At 41.4% G+C, this 19,192-nt stretch overlaps 1 protein-coding gene across 1 annotated transcript in view; it reads left to right on the top strand.

Moving 5' to 3' along the window:
• The window catches only part of LOC122468289 (protein FAM169B-like), a 91,169-nt gene that overhangs the window by 52,867 nt on the left and 19,110 nt on the right, over window positions 1–19,192 (top strand). Inside the window, exon 5 of the mRNA XM_043554777.1 lies at window positions 2,282–2,459. Within this exon, the coding sequence (XP_043410712.1) occupies window positions 2,282–2,459 (178 nt within the window). The remainder of the gene's footprint in view (window positions 1–2,281; window positions 2,460–19,192) is intronic.

Here is a 19,192-nt window from a genome sequence, read left to right as displayed (position 1 = left end):
TTTCTAAGTCAGAATCACATGTCACCCATTTTTTTTCCCCCCTGTAATGAAATTGGACGAATTAAGTGCCTTTTCTTTTTCTCCTTTTTCTCCTGCCAGTTTTTGATTGGATATTTCCCTTCTGCCAGATGCAATCTGCTTTTCTCTTCTGGCTTTCCTCTGAACTTTTTGGCTTTGTAAGTTGAAAAATATAACCTCCCACATCACCCTACTCAGGTTTTGTGTGACCAGCTCGTTATTCTTAAAGTCTGAACTTGATTTGGCCTGCTACTGTCTGAGATACAAAGTTGCGGTGGCTTCTCAGAGTTAAGCTGGTGTGGTTTTCACAAAGCTTTTTCTCATTTAAGATTTGGCTCCAGATGAGGGTGAACTATTTTGCATTCTGGACCAATTAATAAGTTTATTGGCACTGAACACTTTGTGCCATTTGCTAGGGTGCTGCAAGCTGCCTTGTTTTTATTATCAGAGCACTTGCAAACAAGTGTTTTTTCCCCTCCCCTTCCCCCAAAACAAGTGTTTTAAGGACCACTTAGGCAATCTTCTCCCTTGACCACTGGAGGAAACGGAGGCTCAAAGAGGTTGGGTGTTGCTAAAGAGCTCCCCACAAATCTAGGCTGTAAAGTCAGTATCATAGATGACGACGATGATGGTGATGATGGTGATGATGATAAAACTTTAAGGGGTAAAGTATTCAATATAAAACTAAGCATAGATACTTATGTGAAACTTTACCAAAGTCTTAGTTCTTTTTCTTTTTTTAAATGTTTATTTATTTTGAGAGAGAGAGAGTGCGCACAAGTGGGGGAGTGGTAGAGAGAGAGAGAGAGAGGGAAACAGGGAATCCCTCTGCAACTGTCAGCACAGAGCTGGACTCGGGGCTTGAACTCATGAAACCGTGAGATCATGACCTGAGCCGAAATCAAGACTTGGGTGCTTAACTGAGCTGCCTAGGTGCCCCTGCCAAGTCTTAGCTCTAATGCATGAAGATGCAGAAAGGAACCATGAGCTGGGCTATAGCAGGTGCACTGGCCTGGGACTCAGAAGCTCTGGCCTATTTTGAGCCTGCCTGTCTCTGGCAGAGCCCTCATTCAGCTGTCATAAGTCCTCTTTGGAATGAGGCAGGGAAATCAATACATGTAGTCACTTACCCTCTTTGAGTTTCAATTTCCTTACCTATGAATCAGGACCTCCCTGGCGTGTGGTGACAATGGAATGGGAGCTTGTGGGTGGAAGTCACGGCCCAGTTAATGGCATTGCTGATCTCGTGGTGACGCATAGGACGGGGTGACCAATACCCACACACGTAGGCTGTCACATATCGGTCTTGTCAGAGTGCAGTGCTTTCTGTTCATCGATAGTCGATTGGGTTCATCCCAAGTGTTTGCTGGTGGTTGCCCGGAGGACTGCAGTTAGGACTCTGACCGTATCCGGGCTCAGTCGCACAGACTGGGATCGATTAGCTATGTCTGCCGTGGGTGTAGGAGTGGGACGCCTCTGGTTATGCCACATATTTGCCACCTGTGGGCTATACAAATGCAGAAAATTTTAACAGGCAGAGGAGCGTAAAGTCATTTTGACTTGTTAATGCTAAAACTCTGTGTGGGCCTGACCTTGACCACATACAAATGCCTCACTTGTGACATTGGGATGGGCAAGAAGTGGTTTCATGTTACTGCCTTAGAACAAGATGAGCCACAAGATGAGCCTTGACTCCCAGTAAGTCTCTGAGATTGGGACTCTAGTGTGTGCTCCAAATCTATCACATCACAAGCCATTGAAAATCGTCCGCTTTTGGTGTAGCCATTGATCTTCCCCAATTCTTTATCCTCCTTCTGAGGGTCAGAATTCTGGGGCGGTTGTTAAAAATGGAGGGTGGGATGATTTCCAGACATGTCTAGTCAATCTGCTGAAATGGCTTGCCTGGCCCCTTCCAGAGGTAACTTCCTGTTTTGTTGACCAGCAAAGGATTGTTCTCTCTTTCTATTTACATTCCACATCTGTAGCCCTGGGGACCCAGGAGGCCCCTCTGGCACTGCCCCTCACTCCTGGAGGCCGATGGGTGCGAAAGGTCGGGGTTGTGAAAACCTCTGTGAGAAATTATGATTCACAGTTTGGCTCCTGAGCACGGAAGGAATCCTGTAATGATGGCGCACACACCTGGCCCCGAAGCGTGGGTTGATTCCAAGTGCAAAATTTATCGCGTGTGATTTTCCTCTCTCACTTGCTTGTTCTTTCTTTCTTTTTCTCCCTCCCCCCGCCCCCCACCCCCCACACCTCAAAGGTTCAGTCATTCGGGGAAAGGATTGTGCTTTTCATTCTCAACGTCGTTATTTTTGGAAGATTGGAGAGAAATTTGGATGATGGGGACATGTTTTTTTTACCTCACCCTGTGAAGGAGCAAGCGAAAATTCTGTGGCGGGATGGAGCAGCTGTTGGGTTTTACACAACCAAAAGGAAAGGTAAGGGACACGTGGCCCTCGGGGTGAGGGAGGCTCTCGATGTCTGCCTGCTGCGGAGGACCCCCCCTTAGCACAAGTGTTCCTTGGAGAGAATATTCTGGCACAGGAAGTGTTGCTAATTCAGCTGTCCTGTAAATAAACCCAAGGTATGGATTTCATTTTCTCAATTCTCAGTCTACTGGCAAATAGGGTGAAAAGCGTGTCCTTTTGATTCGCAGGCACTGCCATGTCCCTCATAAAATGCTTATTGCTGTTAATGGTGTAACATGACTTTGCAAGCACAGTGCTCTTCATTTCTTTTCTTTAATGTTACCAATTAGCTGTCAGGAAAAATACCATTGCTAACAGCTGACATGTGGCGAAAAAAACACACTGGATGCCAAGATTTATAGACATTACCTCAGAAGAGGGGGAGGTCGGCCATGATAATAAGGTTAGGGTAAAATACTGGGACTTATTTTTTAGGGGCTGTGACAAGAAGTGAGTGTGATACTAGGACCATTTTGCCTCAGGGATTGCTCTCGTCTTTAAAGTTGCTTTCTTTAATAGTTTCTTGAATATTTAAAGGCTGTCAACATCTCTAATCCAAATGGTCCCAGCTCTCTCCTTTAGTTCTTATTGAGTTCTAAATTTTAGCAAGAATGAAGTTTCCCAGGGAACCACCACAGAGATGCTGTTCTCTTGAGTTAAGTGTTTTTCTCAGGGGATCGAAAGGCTGATTGTGGTATTGAGCTACATTCATATTGTGTGGTTGATCCACCTGTCCAGAATGGAGTAAATCTGCATTTCTCCCTTTTTTTCCCCCCAGCTCAGTGTGAGATGACCAGTTTCCCATGAAAACAACTCCTTTAGTTAATTATTTGTCAAGGTCAGTCATACACACTTAAGTACCTGTGTCTTTCCGCTCCTTTGATCACCATAGCCATTTACTCTTGGATTTCAGTGCACCATTTTGCTTTTCCAAGTGGCTCTGTTCTTTGGTCATTTATTTTTGATAGACCAAGGGATCCAGAGAATAATTAAAATGGAAGGGAAACTTCCTCTTTCACTTTCTAAACATTTTTTTTTTAACATTTATTTTTGAGAGACAGGGCGAGACAGAGCATGAGCAGGAGAGGGGCAAAGAGAGAAGCGAGGGGACACAGAATCTGATGTAGGCTCCAGGCTCTGAGCTGTCAGCACAGAGCCTGATGCGGGGCTTGAACCCATGGACTATGAGATCATGACCTGAGCCGAAGTCGGACGCTTAACCAACTGAGCCACCCAGGTGCCCCCCTCTTTCATTTTCTAATAAATGGCTGGTCTTAAATCTGTCACAGTATCATTTGTGCCATAGACATCCTACTCATAGTGAAAATGGTTAACAGATCCCACCTTGATGTGTGAGAACCACAGCAATGGGTGAAAGGAGTGTGTGACCTTATCTCTCCAGCACCTTCTGTTGCACCTTGTAGCAGCGATAAACCAGGGCATCGTTTTGTGAGGATGAAGTACAGGTTGGTTGTGGCTGCCTCGTTCTTCCCAAAAGCAGACCCAGACCTCAGAGTGAAGGGGAGGACCTTAAGATGTCAAGCTGAGTCTGATGATCAGACTAAGGTGCTTGGATTTCTGCTTCCTCTTCATTTTTGATGAATTCCACGAATTTGCTGGAAAGTTCTCTGAAGCTGCTTCCTGGGTCATGTTGTTTTCATCCATGAGCTGATCTTTTAAGTGGCAATTGACTTTTAGTTACTCAACAATTTATTGCATTTGGGAAGTACCAAACCAGTATAAAATCAAATAAAGAAAATACAGACTTCTGGTATACATTGCCAATTAAAACTTTTTCTTTTTAAATTTTTTTATATTAATCAGCAGAAAAGTTTCATTTCTTTTAAGGACAAACAATTAAACCACATCCAAGGCCTTAACTTACAGACACAAACCAAAGTAGCCATTTAAAACATTAGTTATTGAGGTACAATACCTACACTGGGGGAGAATGCTTCGCCATCTGAAGCTTATATCAAACTTTGCTTGATCGACAACTGAACTCTGCTGGTGTTTGGGTGTGGTTGAGGGTAAGAGGGTATCTGCAAAACCAAAGGAGAACAGCTGTGTTCCACAAGTACTGAAACATTTTAGACTGCATTGTGGGGACAGGTTCCACGCTGAACGGAAGAGGGATGATAAAAGCTATATCCCTCTCCTAGGGCATCAGGCTGTCTTGCAGAGTGCCACAGCAGAAAAGCGGACCTCCCCTTGCTCACGCTCAGTGAATTCTCTGCAGACCTTCACAGCTGGTTTACCAGAAAAGGCATTCATCCATCAAGTTCATAGAGATGGCCATCCACCATGAAAATTCACTTTGTCATCTCCCCGACATTGGCCTTCCTATGCCATGGCATCAAGGACTGCCTCAATGGCCTCATTCTGCTCAAAGCATTTGGTTTTGTCTTCAGGGGACAGCTTCTCTGTTTCAGGACTGACCCTTCTCAAACTCCAGTTTGCCTTGGTTATTGGCCACTGAAGGTATAAGTCTGATGGTACCACAGGGGTTCCTGATGGTCTGCTTCATGAAGTACACCTTAGATCTTTTTTTTTTTTTTTTTAATAACTGCCGTTGCTTGATTAGCTTAGTTTTAGAGAGAGAATGAAACTATTTCTGTTACAATAATTATATAGATACTGCCCACAACAATGTATGAGAGTCATTAAATATTTTAGTCCATTTCTTTAACCGGGCCATTTGCTTATTATTGAGCTTCGTGGTTTCTCCACATGTTATAGATGTAAGTTCTTTATCAGATAATGTATTGGAAAACATTTTTATTTTGGCACAACAGTATTTTTCAAAGAGCAAACATTTTAATATTTTGATGAAGTCTGTCTTATCAGTTTACCACTTTTCATTATTATTCAGTTCAAATATTTTCTAGTTTACGTTGTCATTTTTATGAGTTGTTTTAAAGTGGTTTTTAATTTCCAGATATTTGGGGGCTATTCCAGATGTTTTATTTATTTATGTATTTATTTATTTATTTATTTATTTATTTATTTATTTATTTATTTCTAATTGAATTGTTGCAGTATGAGAATGTAGTCCGTTGCATTTTAATATTCTAAAAACTATTGAGAGTTGTGTAATGGCCCAGTATATGGTCTATATTGGTAGACATTCCCTGTGGACTTGAAGGAATGTGTGTATTCTGCAGGTATTGGTTTAGTGTTCTGGAAATGTCAGTTGGGTTAAGGTGATTGATAATATTCAGATTTTCTGCACTGTTACTGATATTTTTTGTCTAGTTCTATCAATTTCAGAGTTTGTTGAAGACTTTATGATTATGAATTAATCTTTTCCTCATTTTAGTTCTATCAGTTTTTACTTTATGTGTTTTGAAGCTTTGTTATGAGTCAAATCTATATTTATAATTGTTCTACCCATCTGATGTATTGATCATCTTATTGTTTTGAAGTTCCCATTGTCTTCACTAATATCTATTATAAAGTCTATTTTTTTGATATTAATATATAGCCACTTCATTTTTATTATAGTTACTGTTTGCATGGAATACATTCTTTGTAGCTTTTTTTAAAAATTTTTTTTTTTTTCAACGTTTATTTATTTTTGGGACAGAGAGAGACAGAGTATGAACGGGGGAGGGGCAGAGAGAGAGGGAGACACAGAATCGGAAACAGGCTCCAGGCTCTGAGCCATCAGCCCAGAGCCCGACGCGGGGCTCGAACTCCCGGACCGCGAGATCGTGACCTGGCTGAAGTCGGACGCTTAACCGACTGCGCCACCCAGGCGCCCCTCTTTGTAGCTTTTTATGTTTAGTCTGTTTATGTCTTTATTATTTGAAGCATATATTTTATTGACAGCATACAATTGACTCTTTGGTGTTAAATCTAGTCTTAAAAGTGCCCCAGTGCTTTTGGGACACCTGGGTAGCTCAGTCAGTTAAGGGTCCCACTCTTGATTTCGGCTCAGGTCATGATCCTGGGTCGTGGGATGGAGGCCTACATCTGGCTCTATGCTGAGCATGGAACCTGCTTGAGGTTCTCTCTCCCTCTCCCATTGCCCCTGCCTGCTAATGCGTGAATGCGCTTTCTCTCTTTCATCTAAGAAAAATAATGTCTATGTTTTGATTGGGATGTTAGTCCATTTACATTTATTTATTGATTTGGTTGTACTGAGGCCTTTCCTTTTGCAGTTTGTTTTGTGTTTTGTGTTTTTTTTTTTTTTTTGTTCCTCTGTCCCTCCTTTATATCTTCTTTTATTTTAATCAGATGTTTTTTAGTATTTCATGTTAATTTCTCTGTTGGCTTTCTAGTTCTATATTTTTGCATTTTAAATTTTTTAGATGTTGCTCCAGGATTACATATACATCTTAAACTTTTCCCAATTTACTTAGATTTAATATTGAATTACTTCAGGTAAAATATAGAAATCTTGCAATGGTGTATTTTTGTTTATCCCTCATTTTATTTACATAGAGTATTATATATTAGATCTGTTTATTTTATAAACCTATCAATGTTGATTAATAGTTTTTAATAAAGTAGTTATATCTTTTAGAGATTAAAAAATAAAAGAAAAATATAGTTAAAATAGTTACTCACATACTTACCTTTAGAAAAAAATTTTTTCGAAAAAATTTTTTAACATTTATTTATTTTTGAGAGAGACAGAGACAAAGTGTGAGTGGGGGAGTGGCAGAGAGAGAGGGAGGGAGACACAGAATCCAAAGCAGGCTCCAGGCTCTGAGCTGTCAGCACAGAGCCCGATGTGGGGCTCGACCCACGAACCGCAAGATCATGACCTGAGCTGAAGTTGGACGCCCAGCTGATGGAGCCATGCAGGTGCCCCATTTAGGAAAATGTTTTTAATATAGGTCCCAGTTGCCATCCAGTGTCATTTTTCCTACAGGCTAAAGTACTTCTTTTAGAATTTGTTGTAGTGCAGTTCTGTTGGCAACAAAAAAACAGTCTTTGTTTACTGAAAATATATTTTATTTCATGGGCATATTTGAAGGATAGTTTAGCTGGATATAGAATTATTAATGAAAGCTTTTTTTTTTCCTTAAGTGCTTTTAATATGTTTTTCCAGTCTCTTCTGGCTTTCATAGTTTCTGGTGAGAAGTCATCCGATTATTTATTGTTATTCCCTCATACATAACACATAGTTTTTCTCTGACTGCTTTTTTTGTAGTTTGACTGTGGTATATCTAGGAATGATTTTATTTTTGTTTATCTTTTTGGGGGTTTGTTGAGTTCCTTGAATCTTTAATTTATCTACCATCTTTTGGAAGTTTTTGGCCATTATTTCTTCAATTTGTTTTTTATGCTACTTCTTCCTTTCCTGGGGTTCTAGTTGTATGTATGTGAGGTACTTCATAATGTCTTAAGTTGTGGCTTAGAGGTTTTGTTCATTTTTCTTCAAACATTTTTCTCTCTTTGTTGGGTAATTTCTACTGGTATATATTAAAGTTCATCTGCTGTCTCCAATTTGTTGTTGAGCCATTGAAAATTTTTAGTTATACTTTTAACTCTAGAATTTATATATTATTTTGCAGTTGCCATTTCTCTGTTGAGATTTTCTATATATTTCCCTTTAATTTTTTGAATTATTTTAATTCTTTGAATATATTTGTAAAGCTGTTTTGAGGCCTTTGCAAAATGCAACATCTAGGTCTATTTAAAGTGAGTTATATTGACTGCCTTTTTTTTTTTTTTTTGTCCTGAGTATGGGTCACACTTTCCTGTTTTCTTCATGTTGAATAATTTTTAGTTGAAAATTAGATGTTGCAGCTATAGTATACCAACATTATAGCTATTGTGTGCGTGTGTTTTCTCAGGATTTTTAGATTTTTGACCTAGTAATCATTCAATTTGCCTGGATTCAAACAATAGACTTTGTCTCCTTTGTGATGTGCAGCTGTTAACATCTGTTTGTTTGACTTCCTGTGGCTGTTTCTTTAGCCTAGCCCTGTAGGGATCTTCCCTGTGGCTGCAGATTCGGTGGTCAAAGATTTGGATTTAGCTTACCTCTCCTGAGGGTTTGTTGTTGTTGTTTTTTGTTGTTGTTGTTGTTATTTCGTTGTTGTTGTTGTTGTTATTGTTTTTTCCTGCTGCTGGTTTGGGGCTCTGTACTTTCACTGTTCAAGCCCATTTGGCTTCAGCTCTCTGCCACTTGAGCTGCCTCAGTTGAGGAATGTTTATGGTTGAGAAAAAGCATCAACTCACAGATGATTTAATCCTGTGTAGTTCCATTTTTTTGAAAGTGGATATCTTTCTGGTCTTTGACTTTTTTCTTGCTGGGTTCCCTGGGGGCTCCTTCGCTTATGTGTAGGTCAGCTATAAGCCAAAGATTTGGGCAGTTGCTCAGAATTTGAGTCTAGCTCATTCTGTCATTCTCCTGCTGCTAGGTCTTTCCCTTTAAATTCCCAACTGCTTTCAGGGGCGCCTGGGTGGCTCAGTTGGTTAAGCGTCTGCCTATGGCTCAGGTCATGATCTCACTGTTCGTGGGTTTGAGCCCTGCATCAGGCTCTCTGCTGTCAGCACACAACCTTCTTCAGATCCTCTGTCCTCTTCTCTCTCTCCTCCTCCCCCGCTCCTACTCTCTGTCTCTCTCAAAAAATAAACATTAAAAAAAATAGTAAAATAAATTCCCAACTGCTTTCCTAATTCCGAATCTGATCTCTGACACTTTAGCTGGTAGCATTTCAGCTTTTCCCACCAATGTTTTCTGTAGCATTGGGGGTTGAGTTACTCATGGCCAGTAAGCTGCAAACTCATAGGTCTTCCCTATTCCAGTCACAATTTCCTGAAATTAAATTTTCCTCTGGCCCCTATGTGCTTTTGGGTGCCCTGTGGTATCTTTCAATGATTTCTTAAATACATTTCTTAAACAGTTATTACATGTGGGGATTTGCGTGAGCATTTCATTCCACCACCGTTATCTGCTGGGGACTCTGTTCGGGTATGGATCATAGAATTTTTTTTCCTATCTTTCCCATGTGTTTCTATAATCTGAGAGAGGGATTTATTTTGATAAATTAAGAAATGATTGATACCAGCAGCATCCAAGTAGGCCAAAAAACCCCATAATTTAGAAAGGGAATAGATCTATTTTATTATGCTTTATTATTTGCACACATGATTTATGAAAAATCACTGGCAGATACATGTGGAGTCGTGGACTACAGGAGGAGTTTGTAGTCACAAGTTCAGAACGGTTGTTTCGTCAGTCTTGGCTTTGTCTTTGGTGCTTGTCGTGTGGCATTATGTATAGTTTTCGTGTTGGTGCTTAGGGTATGGGCATAGCACATGGCATCCTTCTCAACTTTGTACCGCTACAATTTCCCTTCATGAGATTAGATCCTTTGGATTCAGAATATCTGTTAACTTAGCTCAAACTGGGCTTCAGTGTATAATTTCATTCTGAGAGGAAGAGAAAATGTGCAGATTCATTGCATCAGTTGGATCACAGGGGCCAGGGTTCACCTATTTAAGCATCTGACTTTGGTTAAGCATCTGACTTCGGCTCAGGTCACGATCTTGAGGTTTTTGGGTTCCAGCCCCGCGTTGGGCTCTGTGCTGACAGCTCAGAGCCTGGAGCTTGCTTCAGATTCTGTATCTCCCTCTCTCTCTGCCCCTCCCCTACTCTCTGTCTCTCTGTCTCTGTCTCTGTTTCTCTCCAAAATAAATGAACATTAAAAAAAAGTATGCATTGTTTCTAGGCACATTCTTGGCACATACTTTTAAGTATTTAAAAAATTTATCAGACAATAAAATTGACCCTTTTTTTGGCTTTACAGTTCTATGAATTTTGACTTATGTATAGATTCATGTAACTACAACCATAATTCAAATACAGAATGGGACGGCTGGGTGGCCCAGTCGGTTAAGCATATGACTCTTGATTTTGGCTCAGGTCATGATCTCACAGTTGTGACATTGAGCCCTGCGTTACACTCCATGCTGAGTATGAAGCCTGCTTACGATTCTCTCCCTCCCTCTCCCTCTCCCTCTGCCCCTCCCCTGCTTGTACTCTCTCTCTCTCTCTCTCTCTCTCTCAAAAAGAAAAAAAATACAGAATAAAATCCACCATATCCCTCAAAACCTCTTTCATGTTATCCCTAGTCATCCGCTACCCTCCCTGCCACCATAGGAAATCCCAGCAACCACTGCTTTGTTCTCCATCACTATAGTATTGTCTTTTCTAGAATGTCATATAATGGAATCATATAGTTTTGTAAAATTTTGAGACTGTTTTCACTCAGCATAATGGCTTTGAGATTCATCCAAATCCATGTGTAGATCAGTAGTTTGTGCCTCTGTATTGCTGAGGAGCACATTCAGTTTGAAACAAGTGCCTTTGTACAGACCGAATGAGAGCTTTTCAGGTAGACCTCTCTTTGGGACCATTTTCTTTACAGGCTGGTTTGAATTTCTCCCTTCATTTGGCCGTTCAGTGATTGCCTTTCTTAAGAAATATTGACACTTCAGCCATTTCACTATTTTATGTTGAAATTCTCCCCCAGCCCCAGATAATCAAAACTAATGAGGTTTTACTTTAACTTCTGTTCTCAAACCACTAGTCCACAAGACTGTTAGCATTCAAGGGAAGAAAATACCAGACTGTAAGTGGAGAGCTGGCCAATTTAAGGCCGAGCTGGGAAGTATTTTGCTTTTGTATAAAAATCTGAAAAGAACAGCTTTATATTTCAGATTCCTGAAAGCCCGACGCTAATGCAAATCATAAAACCAGGAGCGGCACTTAAAAGCATTAAATTAGGTGATTTGCAATCCAGACAGGCATGGGTGACGGCAGCGATGCCATGAAGTGGCCTCAGCTGCCCTGCTCCTCGAAGGGGGGCAGGGGGGTGGGGCTTCTTCTGTTCCCCCTCCCCCAGACGCCCAGTGCCCCAGGCACCTCCTGCGGGGTTGTGTCGTCAGGCAGGACCCCCTTGTGCCATCTTCTGGACTTCGGTGGAATCATAAGTAGCCAACGTGGCGTGCGTGGCGAGAGCGTGGTGTTGGTCCAGGTACTGACGCTGCTGCCCGACGAGACACGGCCGCTGTTGTGAGGAATGGGGGTCCCGTCATGCGCCTGAAGATGGGGTGTTGGAGTCTGCAGGGAAGAGCACGGGACACAGCCTGCCTTCCCATGCTGTGATGTGTATCAGCGGCTGCTGCACGTTTATCCTTGCAAACAGCTTCCTTCCCACACTTACGTCTCCTGCTTTCTCTTCTTAACTTTTTAAAATTTATTTGTTTAGAGAGAGAGAGAGGAGGGGCAGAGAGAGAGAGAGAGAGAGAATCCCAAGCAAGCTCCACACTGTCAGTGCAGAGCCCGTTGTGGGGCTCAAACTCATGAACCGTGAGATCATGACCTTTCCCAAAATCAAGAGTTGGACGCTTAACTGAATCACCTCGGCGCCCCTCCTTCTTCCTCGTAACCTTGACTTGAGTTTGCCATGATGCCCACTGGGCCTCTACCTGTACTGCCTTAAAGGGCCAAGATCTATTGTAGTCCTAGTTTTACTTTATTTTAAGTTCCCTCAAAAGAATCAGATTGGTCCAGCTGGCCTGTGGATTGGTTTCTTGTGGACCATGGGTCCACCTCTCCGCTCAACTGACTGTGGATGGGTGGACTGGCTTTTGTGGTCTAGATATGGCCACCTAGCCTTCATTCCTTAACTGAGGCTGGGGCAGGGGCCGTTTTAAAGGACTGTGGGCTGGGTAGACACCCCATCATAATCCATCCTGTTTATGAAGGATTAGTCTGGCCTGGATACTTCCGGTCAAGACCACCAGGCAGCCCTTCATTACTGCACAGAGGATCATGCGTAACAGATGGCGTGCTCCAGCACTCAGTTTGTGCTGCTCACCTGTTATGGGCTCCAGGAACCCTCAGGCTCTGTCCAAGACCTGCTGCATCAGAAACCCTGGCGGTGGAGTGGGGCCTAGCAATCTGTCTTAACAAGCCCTCCAAGTGATCCCATCGACCCTCTGAGGTTTTAGAACCACTCATCCAAGTCATGCATTCTCAGTGGGTTGGTATTGCCCCCAACAAGCTAAACCATTCTTTCTTGGGGAGCAAAAGAATCATAGATAATACAATGGTCTGTGGCTCTCCAAACCTCAACCCAACAAAGCCTTATTCCTTGGTATTTAATTTGGTGGTGGGGGGGGGGGGGTTGGAGATTAGGAGGAAATGCCTCTGAAGGCTCGTTAGGTTGGTGATAATGAGAAAATATTCGATCAATGCTGCTCGAGGGTGTATACCTACGAGAGGAACTGCTAGCTGTAGGTGAGTCATACCCTCCGCTTCCCCCCCCCGGGGTGCATTGCTGTCTTCCAAAATGGCCATACGCATGTATGCCGTCACCTGCAAAAAGTTTTTGTTTCTTCACGTCTTTATCAGCATTGGTATTGTCCAGGTTTGTTGTGGTTGCTGATCCTGTGGCTACAAAATATCATCTTATTTTAAAGCCTATTTTCTGATTGTTGTTCGTAGATAGAAATGCCACCTCCTTCTTATGTGTTGGTCTTACGTCCGCTGACCTTGCGAAACTTTCCCTCTTAGTTTTATAATTTCTCGGTAGTTTCTTTTGCTTTTATGATTTTTCCGTATTTTATGCCATATGGAGTGGATACTGTGCAGGGTCCAGCGTAATGTTGAACTGGAGTGGTTCTTTCTCCTGTAATCTATAAAGGAGGCGAATTACTGATACAGATTTTTTTTTGGTTTATTTATCTATTTTTTTATTTAAAAATTTCTTTACTTAGACAGAGAGGGAGACAGAGAGTGGGGGAGGGGCAGAGAGAGAGAGAGAAGGAGCGAGAATCCCAAGCAGGCTCTGCACTGTCAGTGAAAAGCCAGACATGGGGCTCGAACTCATGAACTGTGAGATCATGACCTGAGCCAAAGTTGGATGCTTAACCAGCTGAGCTACCCAGGCGCCCCGGATACAGATTTTCTTATGTTTAACAGGACAGACCTGGGCAGATGCTTCATAGCCCCCACAAATGCTACTTTGCAAAAGGAAATGCACCAAGAGCAGCATTGCTTTTGGCCAGGCACTTGGTTATTTTGTGCCTTGCGGCCCCACATCATTACTTTCCTGGTGCCCAGATCTCAGTTCTCAAAAACAGCCGGCAGTGGGAATACGCTGTGACTGTTGTCTTGCCACCTGCCTGTTATATCTTCCTTCTGACAAATCTCTCTGTTCGAAGCAGATACAGTTTCTTCCATTACTTTCTGGCTGCCTGTTGCTATCATTTGCCCATGGTGCACCATCTGTGAATTCTGTCTTAGGTATTCCAAGAATTCACTCCTGTCTTTGTGAAGTAACCCTCCTGGTCTTTTTTCTGTGTTTTGTTGGGTGTGTATTTTTAGTGGACAGTCTGTTGGCATCACATCGTTCAGTCTGTTAGGTTTTGTCTCCTTCTCTCAGAGGTATCTTCTTCAGGTCCTCCCAGGCTGTTGAAGGTAAAGTCATCATTATGTGCAGTGTTAGTTCATGACCCTTGGTCATGGTTTCATCGTAGATACCTTACCGGTCATGCATATCTTCAGGAACAGCCAGGGTGGTGAGCAGAGAATCCAGCCCCTTACAGCGATCTAAGTTAACTTTGTGTACCCTGTTGAATTCAGTTTGTTAATACTGGGTTAAGCTTTTTTTATTTTATGTTCAAGAATTACTGTTATTTTTCCTATCCTTGGCCATTCTTTCTTTTGCCTTAAAAAGTTGTACTGTACTCATAGATGAGGCTGGAGAATATTCTCTCTTTGTTCTCTGGAAGGCTTTCCTCTGGAAGGTTGGTAAGAAGTTCTACAAGCCTACGATAGAAGTTAAAGCCACCTGGCCTGGTGTGTTCACTGTGGGAGAGGTTGAAACTTCTGATTCCATGTTTTCAATGCTCATAGGACAGGTTAGTTTATCTGTTTTTTTTATTTTTTTATTTTTAATCAGTTTTGGTGGGTTGTTTTATCCTAGGAATTTGTCCTTTTCCTCTCTTTCCAAGTTTATTGGCATAGTTATTTATTGTATTCTCTTACCTTCGAAATTTCTGCCACATCCATAGTGATATCTTTATTTTAATTCCTAATGTACTTTATGTATGGGGTATTCATTTTTTCTTACTTTAGCAACTCTTTTTTTTTAAATAGTTCGTGTTATATTTTTGTGTTCTATTTTATAAATTTCTATCCTCCTTGTCTCCTTCCCTTTATTTTCTTTGGGTCTCTCTTCTCTTCTCTTCTGACCTTTTAAATTCTGATGCTTGGCTTGTTAATTTTCATCTTCTCTTGTTTTTTTTTTTTTTTTTTCCTGTCAGCATTTATGGTTAAAATAATCTCATCCTACTGCCATTTTAGCCAATTGGGTTGGCCATTCTTTTTTTTTTTTTTTTTAAGTTTACTTATTTATTTTGAGAGAGAGAGAGCATGAATGGGGTAGGGACAGAGAGAGAGGGAGAGAGAATTCCAAGCAGGCTTCATGCTGTCAGCGTAGAGCCCACCATGGGGCTTGAACCCATGAAACATGAGATCATGACCTGAAGCGAGATCGAGAGTCTGACGCCCAGCTGACTAAGGCACCTGGTCGTCCTTGGGCTGGTCATTCTGACTGGTTTGTGTTTTACCATAGTTTTTTTGTTTGTCTTGTTTTGTTTTGTTACTCCCACCATTTACTATGAATTGTGGACTCAATGGATCTGTTCCCATCACCTTTTTTTTCAGGACCAGTTATCCTCGGGTAAACGACCTTTCTGGATATTTAAACTTGCCTGAGAGATAGCATCTTTATTCCAATTTTGAACAGTGCCCATCTGGGATATGCTTTACTCTTCTAAGTGTTGTTAGGTATAGACAACCTGTGTAGCCATTGAAGGCAATATTGGACATGGAGCAGCCAGAAGGAAGGAAGGGGACACCAGAGGTCTTGGTTCTTGACTCTGTTCTGCCATCAGTTACTATGGTGGTATGGGTTGGTCTGAATTTGCTGTGGGATCAATAGACTCTTTGTGAGCTGAGGAGAGGTAGTTGGGCAATTGTTACTGACAGAAAGGAGCCAAGCCCTTTGTGTGTGTGTGTGTGTGTGTGTGTGTGTGTGTGTGTGTGTGTTTTCACCTTTCTTGACCCTGTTAGCTGTCATGTCTGTAAAATGGGTAGAATGAATGAAATCACTGCTGGGGTTCTTACCAACCGTTCCATGCTACGTGGCATGATTTCCTTGGACTTTATATTCTGATTATGAGTGGAGAGTTCATTGGCCTACAGCAAGCTCATTGCCTGTGCCCCATGCCAAGCCAAGCCAAACCAAGCCAAGCCAAGCCAATTCTTTGGCTTTGGGAATTGATGTTAGAAGAAAGATTTTATTTGACTGGCCTGAAGGTGTGATTGGCCTTTAGAAAGAGCTGGTGGAGTGCTTTTGTTTCTTCTGCCCCCTAGACTCCCCCAGCTTTTCATTTTGAAATAATTTTAGATTTATGGAAGAGTTGTAAAGATAGTTCAGAGAGTTCCTATTAAATACCCTTTACCTACCTCCCCTTGCTGGTAACATATTATGTAACCACAGTAACCACAGTATAGGGATGAATACTAAGAAATTAACGTTGGTTAATTTTTTTTTACGTTGGTTAATTTTTCAGCCACGTCCTTTTTCTCTTATGGGGTCTGATCTAGGATACCACCTTGCCTATATTTTCCATACCTCCTTAGTTTCCTCATTTAATCTGTAACCATTTCTTGGGTCTCCTTGTCTTTCATGACCTGCACACATTTGAGGAGTACTGGTCAGGGGATTTGTGGAATGTTCCTTAACTTAGGTCTGTCTGATATTTTCGCATGATTATCCTAGGATATGAGTTTGGGGGAAAGTGAAGTGTCCTTGTCCTCACATGCTCACATCAAACATGAAGGCACATGATACCTACATTACTGTTGGCAATGTTCACCTTGATCACTGAAGGGAGGTATCTGATGGGTTTCTCCACTGTAAGGTTACTATTTTTCTCTTTCTACACTTGATTGTATCCTTTTCATGTAACTCCATATCATTTTATTTTATTTATTTTTTTTATTTAAAAAAAATTTTTTTTTTTTCAACGTTTATTTATTTTTGGGACAGAGAGAGACAGAGCATGAACGGGGAAGGGGCAGAGAGAGAGGGAGACACAGGATCGGAAACAGGCTCCAGGCTCTGAGCCATCAGCCCAGAGCCCGACGCGGGGCTCGAACTCACGGACCGCGAGATCGTGACCTGGCTGAAGTCGGACGCTTAACCGACTGCGCCACCCAGGCGCCCCTCCATATCATTTTAAATACAATTCATTGTATCTTTTGTTTTTTATTTTTATTTTTTTTAATGTTTTTAATGTTAATTTATTTTTGAGAGAGTGAGACAGACCGCGAGCAGGGGAGGGGAAGAGAGAGAGGGAGACAGAATCCGAAGCAGGCTCCAGGCTCTGAGCTGTCAGCACAGAGCCTGATGTGGGGCTCAAGCCTATGAACCATGAGATCATGACCTGAGCTGAAGTTGGACGCTTAACCGACTGAACCACCCAGGTGCCCATCATTGTATCTTTTAAACATCAGTTTCATAGATGGATAATTTTACACCCCGTAAAATTCGCCGATGGTAAGTGATTTCTAAAAAATTTAGAGAGTTGTGTAACCATCACCACCATCCAGATTTTGGATATTTCCATTACCCCAGAAAGTAGCCTGTTTACTGTCAATCTGTGTTTCCATCCCAGCTCTAGGCAATCCCCTATCTGCTCTCCATCTCCATCAATTTGTGTTTCCTGGACATTTCATCTAGATGGAATGATACAATATGTGGTCCTTTGTGTCTGGCTTCTTTTACTTAATGTTTTTGAGGTTCATCCAAATTGTAGCATGTATTAGGTTCCCAGGAATAGAATTGGTGGTTCATTTGATAAGCGTATGTTTAACTTTAAGAAACTGTCAGATTATTTGACCAAGTGGCCTTACCATTATACATTCCCATCCGCATTATGTGACAGTTTCAATTTCTCCACATCTTGTCACCACTTATTATTGCTTGTCTTTTTGATTATAGCCATTTTTATGGTAGGTCAAAAGTAGCATTTCATTGTGGTTTTCATTTTCGTTTTCCTAATGGCTAATGATGTTGAGTGTCTTTCCCCTGATTGTTAACCATTTGTCTTCTTTGAAAAAGTGCCTATTCAGATCATCAGTCCGTTCTTATTTATTTATTTATTTATTTATTTATTTATTTACTCACTTACTTAACTTACAAGGCAAGTTCTGCTTTCAGACTTTCAAACATGTTAAGGTTAAACTTGCAACGGGTTTTTTCTTTCTACAGTGATCAGTTTTTAGTGTTGATGTACCAGACCTTAATGGTGGTTGATAGAAGAACTTAATGCACATTGAGAGAATGATAGCCAAGAAAGATAGCTGGGAACAGCAGACATTGTGTCTCACATGTTTCCAGAAAAAAAAAATGGGGGGGGGGGAGCCACTGAGAGTCGTTATTCCATATGGCGCTGAAACAAACATTCAACTCGGTTAGGTAAGAGTTACCTATCCCTGAACATAAAGTCATCCGATTCTAAGTAGCTTTAGGAATTCAATGTTTTCCTTGTACTCTTCCAGCAAATGGCCACCGATCTGAAGTCCTAAACCAAATGCAAGTGTTCTCAGCAAATAATTTCCTTGGTTGTCACTGATCAAGGCTACTCTGCATGTTCCGAGAGACTTAAATGATCCCTGAAACTGTAGTGTTTCATGTGTCCATTTTTAATTGGTTGTTTGTTTTCTTTTTGTTGAATTATAACTGTTGTTTATATAGTCTGGATATGTCTTTTTTTTTTTATCAGAAATGTGATTCATAAACACTTCCCTACAGTTTCCTTTGAAGTACAAAAGTGAATTTCGATGAAGTCAGATTTGTCAATTGATTGTGCTTCTGGTATTGAATTTAAGAACTCTCTGACTCCCTCAGAACTCTGTGACGATTTTCTTTTTTATTTTCTTCTGAAAGCTTTATAGTTTTTTTTTAAGTCTATTTATTTATTTTGAGAGAGAGAGAGAGAGAGAGAGAATGAATGAGCAGGGGAGGGACAGAGAGACAGGGCGAAAATCCCAAGCAAGCTCCGCGCTGACATGGGGCTCGATCCCACAAAATGTGAGATCATGACCTGAGCTGAAACCAAGAGTTGGATGCATAAACAACTGAGCCACGCAGGCACCCCTGAAAGCTGTATAGTTTTAACTTATATTTATGCCTAGATCCATCTTGAATTAATTTTTGTGATATGAGGTAAGCGTCCAACTTAATTTTTAAAAATACCTAGTACATTAAAAACATTAATAGGCTTTTTTTAAGAGCAGTTTTAGGTTTACAGGAAAATTGAGAAAGTACAGAGTTCTCCCATATCCCCCACCCTCCTCCACACACACACACACACACACACACACACACACACACACACACTTCCTCTATTATTAACATATTGTGATGCATTGGTTACAATTCATAAACTAATATTGGTGCACGTATTAGTTGGCTAGACTGCCATAACCAAATACCACAGACTGGGTGGCTCAAACAATAGAAAGTAATTTTCTCACAGTTCTTGAGGCTGGAAGTCCAAGATCAAGGTGTTGGCAGGTTTGGTTTCTTCTGAAGCCTCCCTCCTTAGCTTGTAGGTGGCCATTTCCTTGCTGTGTCCTCACAGGGTCGTTCCTCTAC

This window comes from Prionailurus bengalensis, chromosome B3 (assembly GCF_016509475.1).
Source record: "Prionailurus bengalensis isolate Pbe53 chromosome B3, Fcat_Pben_1.1_paternal_pri, whole genome shotgun sequence".
NCBI lineage: Eukaryota > Metazoa > Chordata > Mammalia > Carnivora > Felidae > Prionailurus > Prionailurus bengalensis.
Note: the sequence above shows the minus strand (reverse complement) of the source record. Positions and strands in the feature narration are given on the sequence as shown.